At 44.5% G+C, this 19,757-nt stretch overlaps 1 protein-coding gene across 1 annotated transcript in view; it reads right to left on the bottom strand.

Moving 5' to 3' along the window:
• Positions 1-19,757, bottom strand: part of LOC106745830 (UPF0489 protein C5orf22 homolog) — a 717,157-nt gene that overhangs the window by 293,838 nt on the left and 403,562 nt on the right. The window contains exon 4 of the mRNA XM_014621793.1: positions 4,418-4,544. Within this exon, the coding sequence (XP_014477279.1) occupies positions 4,418-4,544 (127 nt within the window). The remainder of the gene's footprint in view (positions 1-4,417; positions 4,545-19,757) is intronic.

The raw sequence follows: 19,757 nt of genomic DNA, 5'->3' as shown, positions 1-19,757 counted from the left end.
CCCCCTGACTATACGGCGCGAATGATGTGTGACTATCTCGACTCGCGAACCATGTGTCAATTTCGTAGCCGTGTCATGAGTCATCAGCTGAAAGACGCGGAATGCAAATTGAAATATGCCGAGAGAAATTTGATATCGCGGTCGGGCAACGTAGTAACGGCAACGATACCGTCCCAGAAAACGTCCCTTTTACTCACCCTCGCTCGACCGATTCGCGACTTTATCGTCACAATTACGATATCGAGTCGCTAGGGGAACGCGCGAACTATTGCGTCGTTCGCGCGGACTATCGTTAATACATGAAATTGTTGTTCACTCGGAGATATTGGTTCGCGGCAAATTTCACACGTGAGCCTCGCGAATTCATTTCCAACATGTAAGATAATATTAGTCGACTCTGGAAAGAGAGGAGGACGGAGAGCGGGAGGGAGAGCGCGGTCGCGCGAGTGAGTGACTTTGCGCAACTTTCCTGCGGCCGACATTCGCGCAACCACTGCTGTTAATAAGGTGTTAGCTTGGCTGGCACATGATCGAGAAACACGGGGCATAGGATAGGACGTTGCAACAAAGCGACGGTGACGGGTACAGACGAGCCATATCCGGGACGTCGGCCAATAAAATTAATCGCTTTTGCTACATCGCCTGAATAATTTATGCTCGCTGCTGTGTCTGCGAGTTGACCGACCATCTTTCGCACGCGCGACCGCGACGAGCGTGTGCGTAGCACGGTTCACGAGAGAGACACGCTCGTTTGTAAAAATATGCCCATTTACTCCAGCGCGGAGCCGCGGCAAGCGGATTTAGCAACGTTTTCTTAGAAAGGCATCCTTTAAAGCGCCCGCGAGAACATTTAACACCGCCGACGGTGTATATCTCGCCACGGCGCGCTACGGATTGCAATGCTTACTTAGGATACAGAAATAAAAAAGCGTATACTTCATCGTCTTGGATATTGATAAACAGTGTAAATTCTTCATACTCCTTTAGCGTGTGCACAAGATAATTTTAGTATTAAACCGGTCGTTCATGAGGCCGTCCACTTCTTATAACGTCACCTTTTCCGCAGGTGCAACAATGCACCTGCAATGTACAATTGTACGCGTTTCTGTCTTAACATAAATCGACTCCTTTCGATATCTATGTATTAAAATTATTGAGATAAAATCGTCAAAAAACGGAAATATTCTATGAAATATATTTCATACGCTATAATTCTTTTGATAAAAATTCAACTACATTGTGTTGCGCTTTAAAAAAGCTATATCATCCAATAGATTTATCTATCGTCTTTTTTCTATCAATCTCTCGTAAGAGAGATATATTTCTCGTCCGAATCATTTTCCATAAATTTTTTGAAAAAAAATTCCCCTATTAAGTTTCTATTCGCGACGTTAGCCATTATTTCTAGTGTTGTACCGTTTGCAAATAATTTTTATATTTCAGAAATGGCTCTTCTTTCTTAATATCAATCAATCAACTTCACGTCCTGGACCCACGTTATTTTCGAAGCAACTCATTCGATCGCAGCAACGAGCGTTGCGACAGCGTTCCACGAATTGCGTCCTACATGGACGGCGACTTTCTTTAATTTCCAAATACCGGATGCACGAAAGTCGTTGACTCGTAAAACCGTCGACGTGTCAATCGGCAATTTCTTCCGTGTCGTATCTGCATGGCCGCGCAACAATGTTACCGCCAGATGCGGCATGCATTATTCAATATACCCGGAAGACCACCACGAAAGGTCCACCGAAGTCAGTCTCTCCTCTCTCTCTCTCTCTCTCTCTTTCTTTCTACCCGCCACTTGTATCTCTCTTTTTTCTACTGCCGCTTCCCCCACACCTCTCGGTAAAGCTCGTAGAAATACGCTAATTGTGCTTAAACCAAAAGAGAAAGAAGAAGAAGAAGAAGAAGAAGAAAGAGATGTAGCTCTGGCGCTTCGTGGATGCGCGTATGTGTGTGTGTGTGTATGTCAATAGTATCGACTATTAAGGCTCAATATAGAATATAAATTGCAAACGTCGAGGAAGAAGATGAACATCTTTCACGTGGTTTGCAAAATACTTAATACGTCTGCGTTAACTTAATCCTCAGTTATTTGCGTCTGTCTCGTTTACAAGAGAACATAATTCGTATGAAACACCGTAGAATGACTTAAAATATACGGGTAACGGCATACCTTATTCATGTATAATTGCTCTTTAGAAACGTGATATTTAATTAAAGAGAGAGATAGATAGAGAGAGAGAGAGAGAAAGAGACTGCAATTTTTTCGCGCAATTACTGCGAAATGATAGGAAACTGAAGAGGATATTTAGAAGAGGTTTAACGGTGAATTAAACATAAATGTATGCAGCAGATTGCACATCAAGTTCATCAATAAATGTATCGCGGAATTTACGTGAAACAGAGAAAAAAAAGCGCGTATACGTGCGGATTTTTCGTCGTTTATCGGGAGTATCGTGTAGCACGGTGTAAAGTGGCACGGTAGCTATTAGAAGCAGGACGTAACCGTTCAAGAGTGAGTGTTAGTCGAGCCTTCATAAATCACGCAAGGGCGACAAGCAATTATAATAACTGTACCCGAGCATAAACGCGTAAATAAAATACCAGGCCCTTCGGCCAGGTAATGAGGCATACGAAGCGGAATGCTAACCAGTTCCAAGACTTATTATCGCAACAGAATAAACAACGAGGGAGCACTTTCTCGAGGAAGTTCGTCTCGGTCATCGATGTTTCGCGGACCCCGTAACGTGCTCCACGATAATAAGTGTACCGAACTAAAATAGAATTTTATTATTACGATAAATCATTCCCATTGATTGCGCGTCGCGAAATGACGGTGTAAAGGATTGTAATGTGTTTATATTGACGATTCTATCGTGGAGTCGTCGGATTGAGTCGCAAGAAATTTCCCACGGAGACAGGAAATAACAGTTTCTTTTCTCCAAATGGAGAAAGAGCCGACAAGCCGTCCATTATGAGTAGCGATGAATAAAGATCGGACCGCGCGGGACTTCGTTTTGTAAGAGATAAGAAAAAATATTTTGAACGTTACAAAAATAAATTTAGACGAGAAAGGAAGAAACGCGGAAGGGAAGAAAATTGCTTAAGATTCAAAAATCGGCGTATTTCTGGTTACCTTCTATTATTTTTACGACTGTTTACCGTACTCTCGTGTTACGCTACAATACACATTCCGCATTACGTAACATTGTTTATCCACGGGGAATTATGTGCCTATTTAAATAGACGTCTGACTCTTAAGCAAGGCGTGCGCGCGCAACACATATGCATATTTGAAACGAATAAAGTCCGATATCGCGTTCTACCCACGTAGTCATCTTCCGCGCGAGAATATTCGGAGAGAAAGCCCCAAAGTCTCTCTCTCTCTCTCTCTCTCTCTTTCTCAAGGTCACGAGGACCTCATCGACCGTGGAACTCGAGTCGAGTTTCAGATTTCAGCGGGACGAACTCGGCGTATTGTAGGTGGAAGAGGAAAGATCGCCGGCGCGGAGGGACGTGGCGAAAGAGAATTCGCGCGGGGGCGCGCGCGGACGAGAGAGGGAGATCCGAAGTACATCGTGCCGCTCGCCATAACCTTTTATCAGTTATCTAATTAGCCGTTGCATTTAATTAGCGACCCGAGGAGAGGGCTACGAGATAGCCCTAGCGCCGTGCGAGACCGGCGCGGATACGAGCGTGCATGGCTATACGTAATTTTAATCGGCGCTCACGTCAGATAAGAAAGGTCGACGGATGGACTGGCATCCGCGCGCGCTTCGCAATTAGCCGTGTTTTTATTTATACGCCTATCCGCCGCTTATTGAGCCGGCGCTCTCGCGCGTGCAAGAGAGAGAACCGAACAGCATGAAGCCGTTCGATCGGTCGGCAAGAATTTTAAGGGCCTTTAAGGATGCGACGTTACGTGCTTTTCGAAAGCAAGAAAGCTCGGGATGAAGGTTAACGTGAACATCGCGTGCATAATAATTTTACGGATTTTATTAATTGTACGGATTCTATCGGTTGAAGAGCAATTTTAATAATGGAAGCAGAGTGAAGCGTCCTTGTTTGCAAACATTTAAAAAATAAGCCCAACTTATGAAAAGCTTCATTCGCTTCATCTCAGACTCGACTATTGTGAATTGAAATTTTGTCTTCCTCGTTAACATGATTTAATAATTAATTTAAAATTCCATTTAACCTAAGCATCTTCTTTTTCGTTTCTTTATTGATTTATTACGATACGACGACGCAACTCTCCGTGCAATGATATTATAGAGTGACCAACTAGTACAGTAAAAAAATCGTAGGAAGAAAATGAGTAACCTTCATTCTGTGCATCATGCGTAACTATATTGTAGAGGAGAATGTTCGTTCAAATTCACCAGTAGAGGAGAATGTTCGTTAAACTTACCAGTGTTGGATCGAGGATGTAAGCTCCGATAGTTATCACTTGCAGGACGACCTCGTGAGTATTTTCAAGCTCTTCCGGTGGCGCATATGCCCCTTCGCTCAGAAAGTACGACTCGGTGCTGGTCACTCTGTCAACAATAGAAATATAATTGTAGTAATTTTAAGAACGTTTCTTGTGCAATGTCTATTATATATAATTTGAAATTGGCAAATAATTGTAACGTGTATATATACAGTGTCCTATTTTAAATGACGACTTCACAAATATTTTTCTTCAAAATGTACTGTTCAAGAGATACTTGAAGTCTTCATTTAAAATGGAATACCTTTGTGTGTGTGTGTGTATGTGTGTGTGTCTTAGTCAAGACCATCTTTGTTGGAGGAGCTTTCATAAAAAATCAGCCTGAAAAGAACCGGATTATCTAACGTATTAAACTGGTCCATAGATTCACCCGGCATTATCGAACCTGCCGCAACATGTCACTACTTGTACTCTTGACCGACATTGAAATTTAAAAGAGGACGTGTCGTTCGACAATTGTAACGGACATCAAGCAAATAACCACCTTAGGAGAATATCATAGACAAGTGAAATTACCTGTCTCTATTTGTCCCGTGACCATCCTTACGTCTCGGTACTCGGAATGCTGAATGACTCGGGATAATCGTCGGGCGAACAAGTGTTCCGTGTATATAACGCGCGTATTAGAACAAAAAAAATGGGATCTTCTGACCGCCGTCGACGTGACGAGCATCACTGAGTGACGGATACCGAGAAACGCAGTTACTTGAGCCCACTCAACACACCGAAACAATTGTCCGTACTTCGATTCGACACTCCCGCTCCGTCCGTGGTAGCGAACGAACGGAACGGCGAAGATCCCAGAATGCAAAGCGACTCGGCTTCGTTGCGTACCGAAAAAATGGACTCTTTCGATCGACCGTTGACCGACGAGTACCGAGAAATGCATTAATCACGGTCATTCGAGTTCAATGCTGCGCCGAGACGATTGCCAGTTGTTAGATTCGACATTCTCGAGCACTCGTTCGTGTACAGGAAACGAACTCGTTCGTGTATGAGACAACGAAAAAGGGCGATCCGACTCGATTAGGGGGGCGTCTTAGAAAAATGGACTCTCCCGATCGTCGCCCGTAAACCGACCAAGCGACGAATATCGAAAGACGCGTTAATAGCGAATCGCCCGACAAACTGGCAGAGCCGAAACAATCGTTCGTTGCCAGATTCGGCATTCCCGGTATTCGTTCGTACGAATAAACGGACGAGACGGCGAAAAAAGGTCGTATAGCGAGGAAGCAATCGCGATTCGTCTACACACCGGCCATGTAGGACGAGAACTAAGTCGACGGTTGCAAATTTGTGACGTCACGCGTTCAAACGGACAGTGAGTCTTCTGTGTTACCGACCGAACGTAAAGTATCCCTTGTACGTGTATAATTTTTCTTCGCGCGCATTATTCATATTAATCGTGCAAATTACGAGAACTTTCACACGATACACACGTTAATAAATAGCCGTGCGATTTATAGCGAAAACAAAAAGGAAATATATGTTCTCATAAATATCTAGTATGATGTAATATTTAAAGTTGTTCGTTAATAGAGCGATATTCATCACGCAATGAAAGAATTCCATAATTTATACGCAAAAAAGGAAACCTCTTCTCATATTATCTAATGTTATTTAGCATCAGTAATATGTTAATACCGGTGTTTATTTATAATTCAACGTGTTTTTGTGCGATTAAGATTGAAAGATCTATTCTAATTAGATCATTAAAAGATAACAGATGGAGATGAGGAAGATAAGAGTAGAGATTGCGACTTAATATATTATAAAGATTACATACATGAGGATAATTATTATAAGTATCATAATATTACGATAAAGAACAAACGCTTGTGATTTTAAATGTAAGTTTTCTAACGGTCCTTCGCGAGAAAATAACGCCAGAACTAACGACCAACACTTGGGTTAATACCGTACTATCGTAATGATCATGATATCATGATTTAATCGCAACGTATAATCGTGCGTGTGCTTAGCATATCGTGTAAAGCGCATTATCTCGATTTAATTATATTGTGTATAGCGGCACATGACGCCGGTGCGTATGAAATGCTCGTGAACTTAGTATGACGTTCTAAGCCGAAAGGAATAAGTGTAGGTGTAAGTTGACGAGTAATCAGAAATTCCCGAAGTTATAATTATTGATCAAATGTTGTATCATAAATATTAAATTTCATGTAGAGTATCCCTTTTTATGAAATTCGTCAAAATCTAGAAAAATTTCCTAAGAAATGTTTATTCCAAGAAATGAATTTGTCGCAAACGCACATTACCGGTCAGCGCAATCTGGTTCGGCATCGTTACATTTGCATCAGCTAGCGCGTCGCGCGATACGTAAAAGCATGTCTCCCAGGTGACGCAGCTTATTTGTCTTTCGGCAATTACGCGAGAGGAGAATTTATTCCGCGAGCATTCCGAGGTAAACGGGCCACATCGCGATAAATCACCGAACCTTGCGGGGGCCGATATTCTTCTTCTCGCCTCTTTTGCGGGACATTAATCTTTGCGCGGTATACCACTTTCCTCACCGTGGCTATGTGCGAGAGTGCTCATGGCGACTAACGTGCGTACTCCGCGCGCCGCTCCCGGGTCACGACAAGTATAATAAATATGTTTCTTTCTCTAAGATGCTTGAAGAAAAAGAGACAATATGAGAGAGAGAGAGAGGGAGAGAAAGAAAGAAAGAAAGAGAGAGAAAGAGAGAGAGGTTACGGGTAGGTGAGAAAAATCGAGCAGTTTGAACAGGCCGAGATTGCGTGGCCGGGCAACATCAATTTCCAGGGTTCATTCCCTGGCACTGTGTCGGAAGAGCCTCGAAAATTTCGAATGCCCGCGTAATCGAGGAGCCTCCTCGCGAATCGAGCGTGTGGAGGTTCTCTCTTACTGAGGGATACCACTACCACCGCCTCTCTTCTTCTCACCCTTCCCTCTTTCTTCTCCTCTTTCTTCACCTCTTCATGTTCCTCTCGCTCGTCTCCTTTTCTTCCTCGCTTTCTTGTTCCTCCGGCCTCCTTTTCGATCGTCGTTTTTTTTCCATCGTCCGCGATAATGATACCCACACGCTCTCGCTCGGTAATAATATTAATGGCTTCGTGTACCCGGCGACCATCGGGGGCCCGACAAAAGGAACATCGCGGGGCCCCCTTACGCGGAGAGGAGCTCGTCGTAAGAAGCGGCCTTGCAGAGCACCACGCCGGGTATTATAAACGCAAAGCGTGGATTCGCGCGAGTTAACTCACACGGGTTCGCCTCCCGTTCATTCATAAGGCCCGTATCGCTATTCCCGATATAAAGCCGATGTGAATTGATAATTGGACGCAGGTAATCAAAAAATCTCGCAGATAGCCGCGATACGATCGTTGACCGGCTAATGACTGTTCCGATGTTATCGTACGTTCCGATTTTTGCAGGATATTCACTTTTCTCGGGGAATGGTGATGCGCGATTTCGCGAGCTGAAACCGCGATTCTACTTGAGCCATAAGGTAGACTCTATCGTGGTGAAGAGAAGAGAGGAAAAATGTCGATGCAAATTCTATAATCCTGTTATATAATGATCGTAAGATAAGACTTTTAACGCTTAAAATGTTACGTATATACAATTTTACTCTCCCGTATATGTGCACAGTAGAAATGATTCAAGGAAACTATTTCAAAAATGCGATAACGAGTATTTTCGCAATTTTATTTTATCGCGAAATATTCTGTATTTCACCGTGCTCTCTCTCTCTCTCTCTCTCTCTCGTTCTTTCCCCATATACGCTGTTCCTCAAAACGCTAATTACGAACTCGATTTGACATACGCGAGCAATTAAACACGTTAAGAGATGGACGGATTAACAACATTAATATATGTAGAATTATGAAGATAGCTTTTCGATGTTGCAATTGGATACGCGTTTCGACGCGATAATACATCAGCCGATATTCGCCAATGTTGCATAAACGTGATTTATGCGATTTGACAGAAATAAAATGAGGAAATTAATCCGTCGGCCCTGAAACCGGTGCCGCCGGTCGTCAGAAAACTCACACGTGCTATCTATGGTTCGGTTCTGCATAATTAGCGATTTATCCTGAGTAATTCGGGACCGGTCGGTTGCGTAGCTGCGGCGCAGGCAGGCCGCGCGTGTGTATCGCCGTCCATAGATCCGTCGATCTCCGAATGGATCGGTCGCCCACGTATCCTTGGGTGGACACGCGCAACGACGCATACCAATATCCTTTCAACTTGCGAGCCTCGCGATATCCAAAGAAGAGATTTAATCCGAGACCAAGTGAGAGCTCTTGCTCTCCCAAATTAATGGATAATATCCCGCTCGACGAATTACGCGGTTGACGCAACAGACAACTATATTCATGTGGAAACGCACACACGTTCTCTTCAATTGAGACTTGTTGCGTGCACGCAATCGTGTAACATGCGCATATAAACGATATTTAGGACAATTACACTACTGATCTCTTTGGTATGAAAAAGGAACGCGAACATTTTTTTTTCATCAAGACGTAGCATTCGACCAAGTTCGCGAGTGGAAACGTGCCTTGTACACACGTTAAGCGTTTAGTCTGTTCTCGATGTTTAGAACATGTTAGAATTTAATTTTCAGTAACCGCTCCGCGATAATTTCCTCTAAACAGGATTCGATCTCGTCGATTAGCGAAAGTATATCCGAGCCGGCGGTGCGTTAACGGCTTTACCGCGAAAGAATCGTTAAATATTATACTTTCCGTGAATCGGCTCCTCGCGAGCGCCGCGTCATTAAAGTGCCGTTTAACGGCAGAAAATCGCGAAACGCCTACGACGTCGTTGAGCCACCTCGTTTTCGCAGCCTTTCCGCTTTGCGAATTTCGAAAGTAACGCTCTCAGGTACGCGCGGCGAGGAGGATTATGCAACCGGCGGTCGTTAAATGCTGCATATAATGAAACGGATGAATCTGACAATGACAGCAGGATCGACCGCTCTCTTTTTAACTTCCATTATTAAGAACGAGAAACAAAAGGCGCGAGCTATGATTCGAAATGATCAAATTTCGTTGTTTCCTCTCTTTCACCGATTCGCGAAAATTTGCAATGACACTACGAAGCACGAAAAATGGCGAGCGCGCTCGTTGCACTCGTCAGTGTTTAAATAATTGCACGGTACGTTCTGTCGAAATGTACTTCGCGCAGAAAGAAGATATATAGAATTATAGCAGGAACACACAGGATGAAGACATCGAGATGTAACATACTCTCATTTTTTGTATACGTTACAGATCTTAATTTAAAAAAATCAGATATTTTATATACGTGTTTTCCGATGTTAAATCTTGTGCTACAAAAAATGTGTCTACTGTCAGTTGATTTCGGATCAAAAATATCATTTTTTACCGAGATACCACGAGGAAGCACTCTCGACTATAAATATATCGTCCGTTAATAAAAGAAAAGTAAACAGGAATTAATAATATTTAAGGGAAGCTTTTTCTAATTTCTTTCTCGCGTTTATGAAAAATACTATACTGACAAGTTAATAATACTTGCAAAATTCATTGCTTGCACTGGGCCACTGCGATGATAACACTGTGCGACTATCACACAGTAAAAAATTTTGTGTTAAAACGGTACTGAAGTTTTGAATTATTGAATTTAACAAAGTGAATATGTTAAAAAGTATAAAAGTTAAAGTATATGTTAAAAGTATATGTTAAAAAAGTAATGTAAAAGTATATGTTAAAAGTATAAAGTTAACAATGAATAAATATATTAATTTAACATTATATTTTGCGTATTTTTTACCACATTCCCCATGTTAAAGTAACACAAAAAATTCAGTAGACCGTCTTCAACACAAAATTTAAAATAGTAGTCGATGGAATGCATCGACGTTTATGGGAGTATTTACGCGCGCGGATAAAACCGCTGCGATAAAACAACCACTTTTAGTACTCCCACGTAAAAGGTTAAATATTTTTTAATAACGCTATATAAGGTAATTTCGCTATTCAGCGGTGTGTTTAACTGGGACTTTTTTTTTTAATTAATCGCTTGTCTAGCGAGTTATAAGATATCATTTATAATTGATACAAAAGTTATAACCCATATTGATGATGAGAAAGTTTGTTAGTTAATCGGTTAAACAATCAAGGTAAAAACTAGTTTGAAATTCGTCTTTATTTTTCTATATCATCTGAGATCATAAAAACTCTTACTTGCATTTCGCGTGTAATATAACTTAGTGCCGAACTGTTCACTCACCCTTACTATCTTTTTACTTCTTTCGTTTCTCGTTTCTGCGGACAAGGGTGGTCTCCTGCGAAATTTATCTAATGCCTGACAGCCGGTGCGTGCGCTGCTAACCCGGCATTTAGAGTATTAAGTGTGGGCGTGTATACAGAGTGAATCCTACGAAACGATTTTCGCCGATAGCTCCGTAAATCATTTCCATGTTTGAAAGGTATGCGAACAAAAACTCAAAGTACTTTTGTGCCTTGCAAATCAAAGTCACTGTTGCATCTTGCAAATTATAGTCATTTATATCGAATTATATATAACGTTCGCGAGTCTGCATACCATAATATTAATATATTAATTGATCAATTAATATATTATTGTTAGATGAAATTAAAAGTCAAGATTAAACGCAGACGAGTTATTATTATCATTATCTTTATCATTATTACTTAGAGACTCTTTATACATATTGACCCTCCAAATTCGATGGAATTTGCAAGATTAATGTAGATTTCAAATTTCAATTCAGATAATGCATAATAAAAATACAGTTACATCAAAATATTACACGTAAACGACGAAACGACGTTTCGATATAACCCGACGCGTGAGTAATTCGCAAGATGTGTCATCACGCGATAATGAAAGAGATTATCCGCGATATCTTTCCGTATCTTTTTTATTCTCATTCTGACGATGGTGTCCGCTAATTTCATTTTACGCCTCGTTATTCATGATCATTTTATCAGAGCGCCCTGTCTAGCTTACACACACGCGTTATAGAATCAATTTGCCAAATGGGTAGAGAGTAGTAAGAGTGCAAAAAGGGTAAATCTGAAATGCAACGAAGATCACGCGAGAGATAAGCGTCGAGGAGGGATGGAATGAATGAGAGGTGCAAAATTGGCCGTGCCGTATGCGCGCGAAAGAGAAGGACAACGCGCGGACGATAGAGAAAAACAGAGAGAATCCGTACTGGCCCCACCCTGATTTCACGCATGCGATGAGTCGGGATAGAGGCGAAAACGCGAAGCGGCGGAGTTCCTGACCCTTAATCCTAGCACGCGAGTACGTCAAGTCGTCCGACAACGTGATTAATCTTGATTCATTGATTTTTCTCATTGATGACGCTCTCCAATTAAAATCTCTTATTAGTAGCAAGATCCTGTTATCGATTGCTTACAAGTTTGAAAATCATGTCTGTTTTTATGATATATTGCGTAACATACATAATCTTAATAATATTATTCCAGAAAAAAGGAAAAGAGAGATAGTTGGTATAACTCTAGCTATAAATTAAGAAGCTAATAAATAAATTACAAATTATAATATTATTAGATTTAAAATAGATGATAGTAAATAGTCTTGCACGGTATTTGCAGGTGGCTAAAGATAAATCAAAAATATTTAAGACTAAGTCATGTAATGTTAAAAATAAAAAGGAAAAGAAATTAAATAAATAACTGAAGTAAATCGATAAAATAAATTACAGTGTGCGTACAGGGTGTGGAAATTAATTTATTCGGCAGAAAAAAACGCAATCCTAGTTATTGTAACGTAAAACTCGGGAGAGACAGAGAGAGAAAGGGAGAAGACATAATTATTCCAATACTCTCTAGCAAATTTTTACTTGAATTAAGTAAATATTTTACTTGGATAATTTACTTGAAAAATATTTTACTTGAATCAAGTAAAAATATTACTTGATCCAGGTAAAAAAATTCGTCAAAGAGTATCGGAGTAATTATTTACTTAAAAAATCTAGCACTTGTTTTCCTGCGTAATAGCGTAGATATTTCTTCACACCGAGTGAAGAATGAAAGGTTGTAAATCGGTTCGGATGCACGCGAGGTTTACGCGATTATTACGAAATTTGGCGCAATCATCGAAAGACGTGCATTTTCTCATAATTTATCTTCCGACGAGTGATACTCCAGCGCGTCGAAACAGATGGAAAAATTAATAGGTCTAACGAAACACGGCTGCGGGGCGCGACGAATTTCAAGGCCCAACGGAGAGATAATTCCCCTCCTCGGGTACGAGAGCACGTTCTCTCGCGTCGGGTTTCGTTATTCTATCTTGAAACGACCGGCGGTGGCGTACAACGGCGGATGCTTTCGTTTTCGTGCCTCCCTCATTTCATAAATCACATCTGGTCGGGCGCGGGATCGTATATCAGAAAATCATTGCGAAAGTTTCCGTATCAATTTCTCGGCGACACACGATTCCCTTGTCTGAGTTACTGTTACGTATAAACGACACATCACTGTCAGGCCGCTCGATAATCCCGGCAATAAACTCGTGCCTTTACCTGCGGTAAGGCGAGTTCATTTCGAGCCCGTTAGATCCATTTACCGGAACGGAAATCGGGGCGTTTGTATACACCGAGCCGGGTATTGAAAATCGCACCGCGGAGCGCGACGTCGGGTTTAACTCGCGGCTATGCCGTCCGGAAACGTAATCGGCCCGCGGATTATATAAACGTTAATAATGATAAATACTCCCGGCCGCGGCCGATAGATCTAGTCCGTCGTCGTGCGCCGCCCAATGAATATTCAGTAGCCCGATATTATTTCCTTCCTTCGCTCCTCTCGCGCACGTGCGTGCTCGGCGCACGTGTGTCGCGGGCGCATCCCGCGAAGGAGAGTGTCCCTGAACAGGGTGTACCTGTTCCGTATACGAAGGCGGTCGTATCATTCGTGCACGCCTCGAGTATCTACCGGGTGGTCGCCGAGATAGATTTTGCGTAAAGCAAAATGTCGATCTTCCACGAACAATCGATCATTTCAGATTGCGTCACGAACGTATGTACGAACGGGCGATCGCACGTGATGCATCGCCGGAGTGAGCCGCCCGCAAGAACGAGCGAACGAGCCGGCCGAGAATGCGGATAATTTGCCTCCCACCTCCGCGATCAGTTCGTTACGCCGTAACCTGATTAATGATAATGCGAGGCTAAGAGGGAGCCATTTTTCTTGCTCCGCGTATTCGCTCGATCGGAGATCAAAGGATGCGTAACGGGCTTTGTAATTTCGGGGCGCATCGCGACGACGACGAGGAGGACGCGCCGGCAGATTCCGCGTCGCGATAAACGCTTATTTAGTTCGACCGCGATCTCCGATCGTTCGCGTCATTAATTATTGTTTAACAGCGCGCGCCTTTGCCGCGCTTCGTCCGCTCTTACGCGGAATTGTTGCGCAATTATCGGGACGTCGTTGAAGATCGAGATGTGCTTCGTCTCGCGCTCGCCGCGTTATCTATCGCTCCTCCGTCGTCCATCCGGACTCGCAGGGACGTCCTTTAAGCGCGATGCAATTACCCCGCGGACGCGTTACGGCGCGGTATCTTCGCGATTATTAGACGCTAACTACCATCGCCGATTAAATTTCACCGTAAACACGGCGTTATCCCGCCGATCTCCAAAGCGGCGCGCCGCTCGTTACCATCGACTTCGCCGTTGCGATATCGATGGGAGGCATATTTACGATCGCGTGTTGTCACACTTTGTGTTGTTTTACGCGCGATATTACGCGCGACGTGATTCCGTATATTATTTCGCAACACTCTGAAGAGGAAGCGAAGATCGCGACGCACGCGTTGCGCGCGAGGCTCTCTCTCTCTCTCTCTCTCGTTCGGGTGATCTCACACTATAATAATATAAATCGGTGATTAAACGAGCGCGTTGCATGCTCACGCTCGATAATAATCGATGTTAATCAAGCGATAAAAAGGTGCATCTTATTGCACGAGTGTTCTCCGATGCGACGAGCGCGTCGTGAATCCGCTCTCCGTCGTCCCGGTTGTTCAAACGCGATCCCGCAGCCGTTTCAGCCGCTTCTTGCTCGACATATGCGATGACAGAAAGCGCGCATTGCCCTCGACGCGGTTGCAAGCTGATACACGCTAAATGCCGGCTTATACGATGTAATTTTCAGCAAGCGGCAAGCGCGAGCAAGCGATCTCACATATCTCCGCTCGAATCGCGAATAACGAAGATGAAATATTTATATTTATCGAGCGAAAACTCGGAGAGAGAGAGAGAGAGAAAGAGTTGTGACAAACAGGTTGTTAATTGGTTAAAGAAACACGAGGTGGTTATTAATAACGAGGAATAACGTGTTAGATTAGATCTCTAGCTCGCGAGAAAGGCTCGGTGCGAAAATAAATTTAAGGGCGGGAGAAAAACGGAAGTCGCTCGTGACTCGAGCCGATATCTACGATATCTATCCGAGTTATTTCGCACGGGAAATACAAATCACCATTCTCGCATTCCCGGCTGAAAATTGAGGCTGAACGCCGCGGATACTTAGCCGGCAATATTCCAATATTCGAGCGTTTCTCTCGCACACACGCTCTCGCGTCCATTATACATTCTCATTGTTTTAAATGAAACGTTAGAAACCGGTGGGTCGGGCGCTTTTGCAGCGCTTATCCGCCCGATCGCGAACTGCCTTTCGTTTGTCACTCCGCAATATATCATTACCAATGTAATATTAATCCGGAAAGAACGAGTTCTCGCGTTTTATCGCGCGATCAAAAATTCACTCCATCACGCCGTATCACGATAGAGACCGCTCGCAACGGCGAGTCCCGCGGTTTCCAGTTTTGCAGGTGGTAGAGATCGACGCGTTAAGAGAGCCCATTTCGATAAAATGGCCCGACGAGATTTACTACAGGTGGTGAAATTTAAAATAACGTCGCAAGTGTGTGTGCGAGCGCGCGCGCGCGCGCAAAAGAACGAAAAGAAACGTATGTCAAAGTTGCGCGACACGGTCTAAAAAGTGTATTCGTGCCGGATGGAGCAAAGGTCGATATACACCTCGGGCATTTATCCGGCGATAATAACGTGGACCGTGCTAATGTCAAAGCTGATCTCGGGCACGGCCGTAGCCGGATCGGCCGTAGTAGTTTATAGCATATCGCTCGGTTGAACAAGAATTACCGTTGAGCGCGCGTAGCACTTTCGCCGGCATTATCTCTGCTCGCCTTCCGACGGAATAAATGTACTTTACAGTTTCGTTATTCGCTCGACAAATAGAAGCCTCCCGGAACGCGAACTGTCGGGTGGTGGAAGTTGTGTATTTTTCACGAAGGCACGGCTAGTGGAAAAAAGAAAGAAATAACTCGATCAAAATTGTGTGTGAAATAGTGAAAAGGACTCTTCTGACGGAGATGTGTCGATCGGTAAAATATAAAATAATTATTATTATTTTATTATCTTTGCTTTTTAATGAAATTATAATTTTCGAGATATAACGATGTGAAATAATAATAACAATTATTATTATTATCGAAAAATTAATAATAATGATGATTTGCGGATACGGAAACTTCTGAAAAATACTTGAAACACGTAACATTAGCTCGAATACAATATGTATTTTTCTCTATACATTTTCAATATTCCTCCAATCGTCTAACGCTACTGCGCACTTTCGCGAAAATTGTTCGGTCGGGAAATGATTTCGTCCGCGAGGCCGCGACGGAGCATCCGACTCGGACGTTCACGACGTGCGACGACCGTACCTTCGACGTAGAAACGCGAAACAACGTCGCCGTCCACACGGTGACACATTCTGAAAACTATTCCAGCAGGGCGGAGCAAAGGTCGTGTTATCCCTGGGGCATTTATTTAACGATATTGCCATGGTCTGAGTTAATGTCAAAGTCGATGCCGTGCCCAGGTCTACTACGGAACGTCGTGCGGCACGTATTATGGTGCCTGGCCGAACGTGAATTACCGTTGCACGCGAGAATTATCGCTTCCTTGGCTTTTAACGAGAGAAATTTACACAATCATTATTGTGTCCTCGCGGTGGGGATGACAAATTCGCGCGATAACTTAACGGTGTCGTAGCCGCGATGCACGTTGCGAAATCGCGATCGCCCGATAAATTTATCGCCGCTGGGTGAAAGTCCCAGGCTGCGGGTAGTGCAAATATTGATAAAGCTCCGGGTGAAGGCACTTGGCCGCGTCTACAACGTATTCGAGATGCGAAAGAATCCACGAGCAATCGCTTGCTTCTCGCATCGTTGCGCCGTTGGGAAAACGCGACGGAGAGAGACGCGCGAGGGAGAATCCCGCGTTTCGAGCGTTTCAGAAAGACAAAAAGAAAGGCACTTTTCGAAGCGCAGCAAGAGATCGATCGCGTTATCAATCTTCACCGCGACCGTGCGTAAATCACTGAGTGCACTCTTTGATCGGGCGCGCATTAACATCGAACGCGCGATAACCCCAACGAGCGTTATCATCTCCTTGCCGGCTGCCTAGATTACGGTCGTTGGGCGCGTTCAAACGTCGCAAATCATTTCGTGCATCTTCCGGGCGTCTTATTAGCCCTGGCAAAGCCGCGCTCAATTTTTCGAAGGCCGCGGGGCCTCTGACGCCGCTGCTCTCTGATAGAATAATTCTCCGGCGCATTAGTGAGTCCGTAATCGTGATTGCAGAATTTATGCTGGCGTGCCGCGCGCGCTAGAAAGGAAAAGAGCCGAGCGGAGACTAGAGCGAGAGAATGAGGAGGGGGGAGAGCGGTCCGATAATAATTGAATTAAGTGAATGTCGCCTAATGATACTCATTACATTACCAAGCCGATTACCGAAGCGATCGCGATCGCGTCGAGCGTGTTACGGAGATCGGCGGCGCGGCGGATCTCGGGTAATAAAGTTTCGTAGCGTTAACGTCTGCTTTATCTCGATGTATCGCGACGTGCACCGGCAAGAGAGAGAGAGAGAGAGAGAGTGCAGTAGATTATACGTGGCGAATCTAAACTCGCGGGCGAGAGATAATTCGCCGGCTCGATAATAAGCGCGTGGCGCGAATAACTCGCTCGCGATCGACGAGACCGCCGCCGACTGTCCGCCGATACGTATCTGGCCATCTGCGAGAAGATCGAAACGTCGCCGGGAGAACAATTCGCGGACGTGCAAAAGCGGCGGAGAGGCAAGTCCGTCCTCGTTCGTTCGCTCTCCGTAACGCGAGAGACGCCGGAGTCGCTCGCGCGACGATAATTCCTCGCATACTCGCGTTCTCGAACGAGCTCTCCACGTCGAGGCTCCGATTTCCAGCCGTTCTCTCTCTCATTCTAAACGAGCCTCTCCGCGGTTTCCATCTTCCCGGCCCCGAGAGCCTCTACGATCCGTCGTCGTTACAAATAAAGGAGAGAGCGCGACCGCGAAAATATCTCATCGCAAACGGCGCGCGAGGGATAGGAACTTACGGGGCGTACAAGCGCCAGCGGAAGCGCGATGCAACAGTCAAGCGCTCCATTGCGCCCGGAATCCACGACGTCGTCCGCCGTAATCTACGCAAACGAGAGGCCGAGAGTAAGAGCGAAAGGTCGGCGGCAACCGGGGAACGGAGAGAGAGAGAGAGAGGCGGGAAGTGGAAGAAGGAGAGAACAGGGAAAGCGGGCGACCGTTTGTTCTCTCTTCATTGGAAAAAAGAGAGAGAGAGAGAGAGGAGGCCGGGAGAGGTATCCGGCAGGAAACGGACGCACGAATTAATAATGGCTACTTGTTCCTTCTACCTCGCCTCGATTCTTCTCCCTCGGCAGCCACCGTTTTGCGCGCCAAGCGCGCGCGCGCGGGCGACGGGAATACCGCGATATGATGCAGGCGTATGCAGTTTTCTGCATCGCCCCGCAGCGCAGCCGCTTAATGGCCGCGGTAATGCAACGTGATTGCCCGTTTCACGGAGCATTACGTGGAAAAACACACGTTGCGACGGGCGAGACTCACGCAAATGACACACGTACGTGCACGAGTTAAGCCACGGACCGCGGAGGCCGAGGTAGCTTCACTCTCTCTCCCTCTCTCTTTCTCTCTCCTTCTCTCTCGTGGTCCGCGTGGAAGCCCGAGACGACACCGGGAAGAAGATGGAAACGAGCGCGCGGAGGCACGGGTTGAGAATGAGAGGACAGCTGGGAATTAGATCTGGTGCTCGAGAGAGCTCGCAATTATACACTCCGCGAGTGTCACCTCCGCGAGAGAACCGCCGAAAGGTAACACGTTGCCTCTTCTTGTCACCGATCGGTTGACAGTTAGCGAAACGCTTTATTAGAGGATACTATGCGTTATTATTTGCCATTGATGGAAAAGACATATGACGTTGATGCAGTTCCATTCCCTAGACACAATGACATCGGCAAAATTCTCAATCGAGCGTATCATTTCTGGATATTTGTGCATCATGACTGCTAATTTAGAGCGTCGTAAACCCTGATTTACCGAATAATCGCGACAATCACGATTCGCGAATGTTTGGACATAATGCGCCCAAATGGAAATTCTCGATATCACCGTGCCTAGGAAATGGGACCGAATTGGTGAAGTTTTCTGTATCTATCGATTAATTTCAAACTTTCAATTTTTACTTACATTGGAATATTCCAAAACTATGGTGTACAAGAAAAAACGTTAATGACTGTCAGAGAGCTATAAATGAACAATAATCGACTTTATTTCCAACATGCTTGTTCTCACGTCGAGTTTTTAGATTTAATTATTTGAATATGCGGTGCTGTGTGTGGTAACGCTTTAATTGTCAAAAATACGAACATAAAATATTAAATGATTAATTATAATTCGACCGATCGGTCGGTCCGCGTTCATTAATGACGCGCAATTATTCCCGAGTGTTCTCCACGTCTCACCGGCCGTTGTCTGCAGTGTTACTTTTTTTTATTTCTATCGAAAGTTAAAGTTCGAAGAACGGAACCACGATCGCGGAACGACTATTGATCTCTTTCAAAGCGCGCTCTCTTCGCGCGAACCTCCCTTCCGCCGGTCCGCGCCCCCGAAGAATCAGAAGGAAGGAAAGACAGAGCAACGTGACGTAGTGCCGAGAAAATTACGGTAATCACGTGGTGGATGTGCGAGATACCTGGAAGAACGCCGCCGTGCAAGAGGAGGAAATATTCCTGGCGCTGTCGAGGTCGAAGGAGCAGAAGGAAGAGAGAAGAGACCGAGAAAGGGAAAGAAATAGCCAGAAAGAAAGACGCAAAGAGAGAGACAGAGAAAGAGAGAAAGAGAGGGGGG

This window comes from Dinoponera quadriceps, unplaced genomic scaffold (assembly GCF_001313825.1).
Source record: "Dinoponera quadriceps isolate SergipeBrazil2010 unplaced genomic scaffold, ASM131382v1 scaffold120, whole genome shotgun sequence".
NCBI classification, from domain to species: Eukaryota; Metazoa; Arthropoda; class Insecta; order Hymenoptera; family Formicidae; genus Dinoponera; species Dinoponera quadriceps.
Note: the sequence above shows the minus strand (reverse complement) of the source record. Positions and strands in the feature narration are given on the sequence as shown.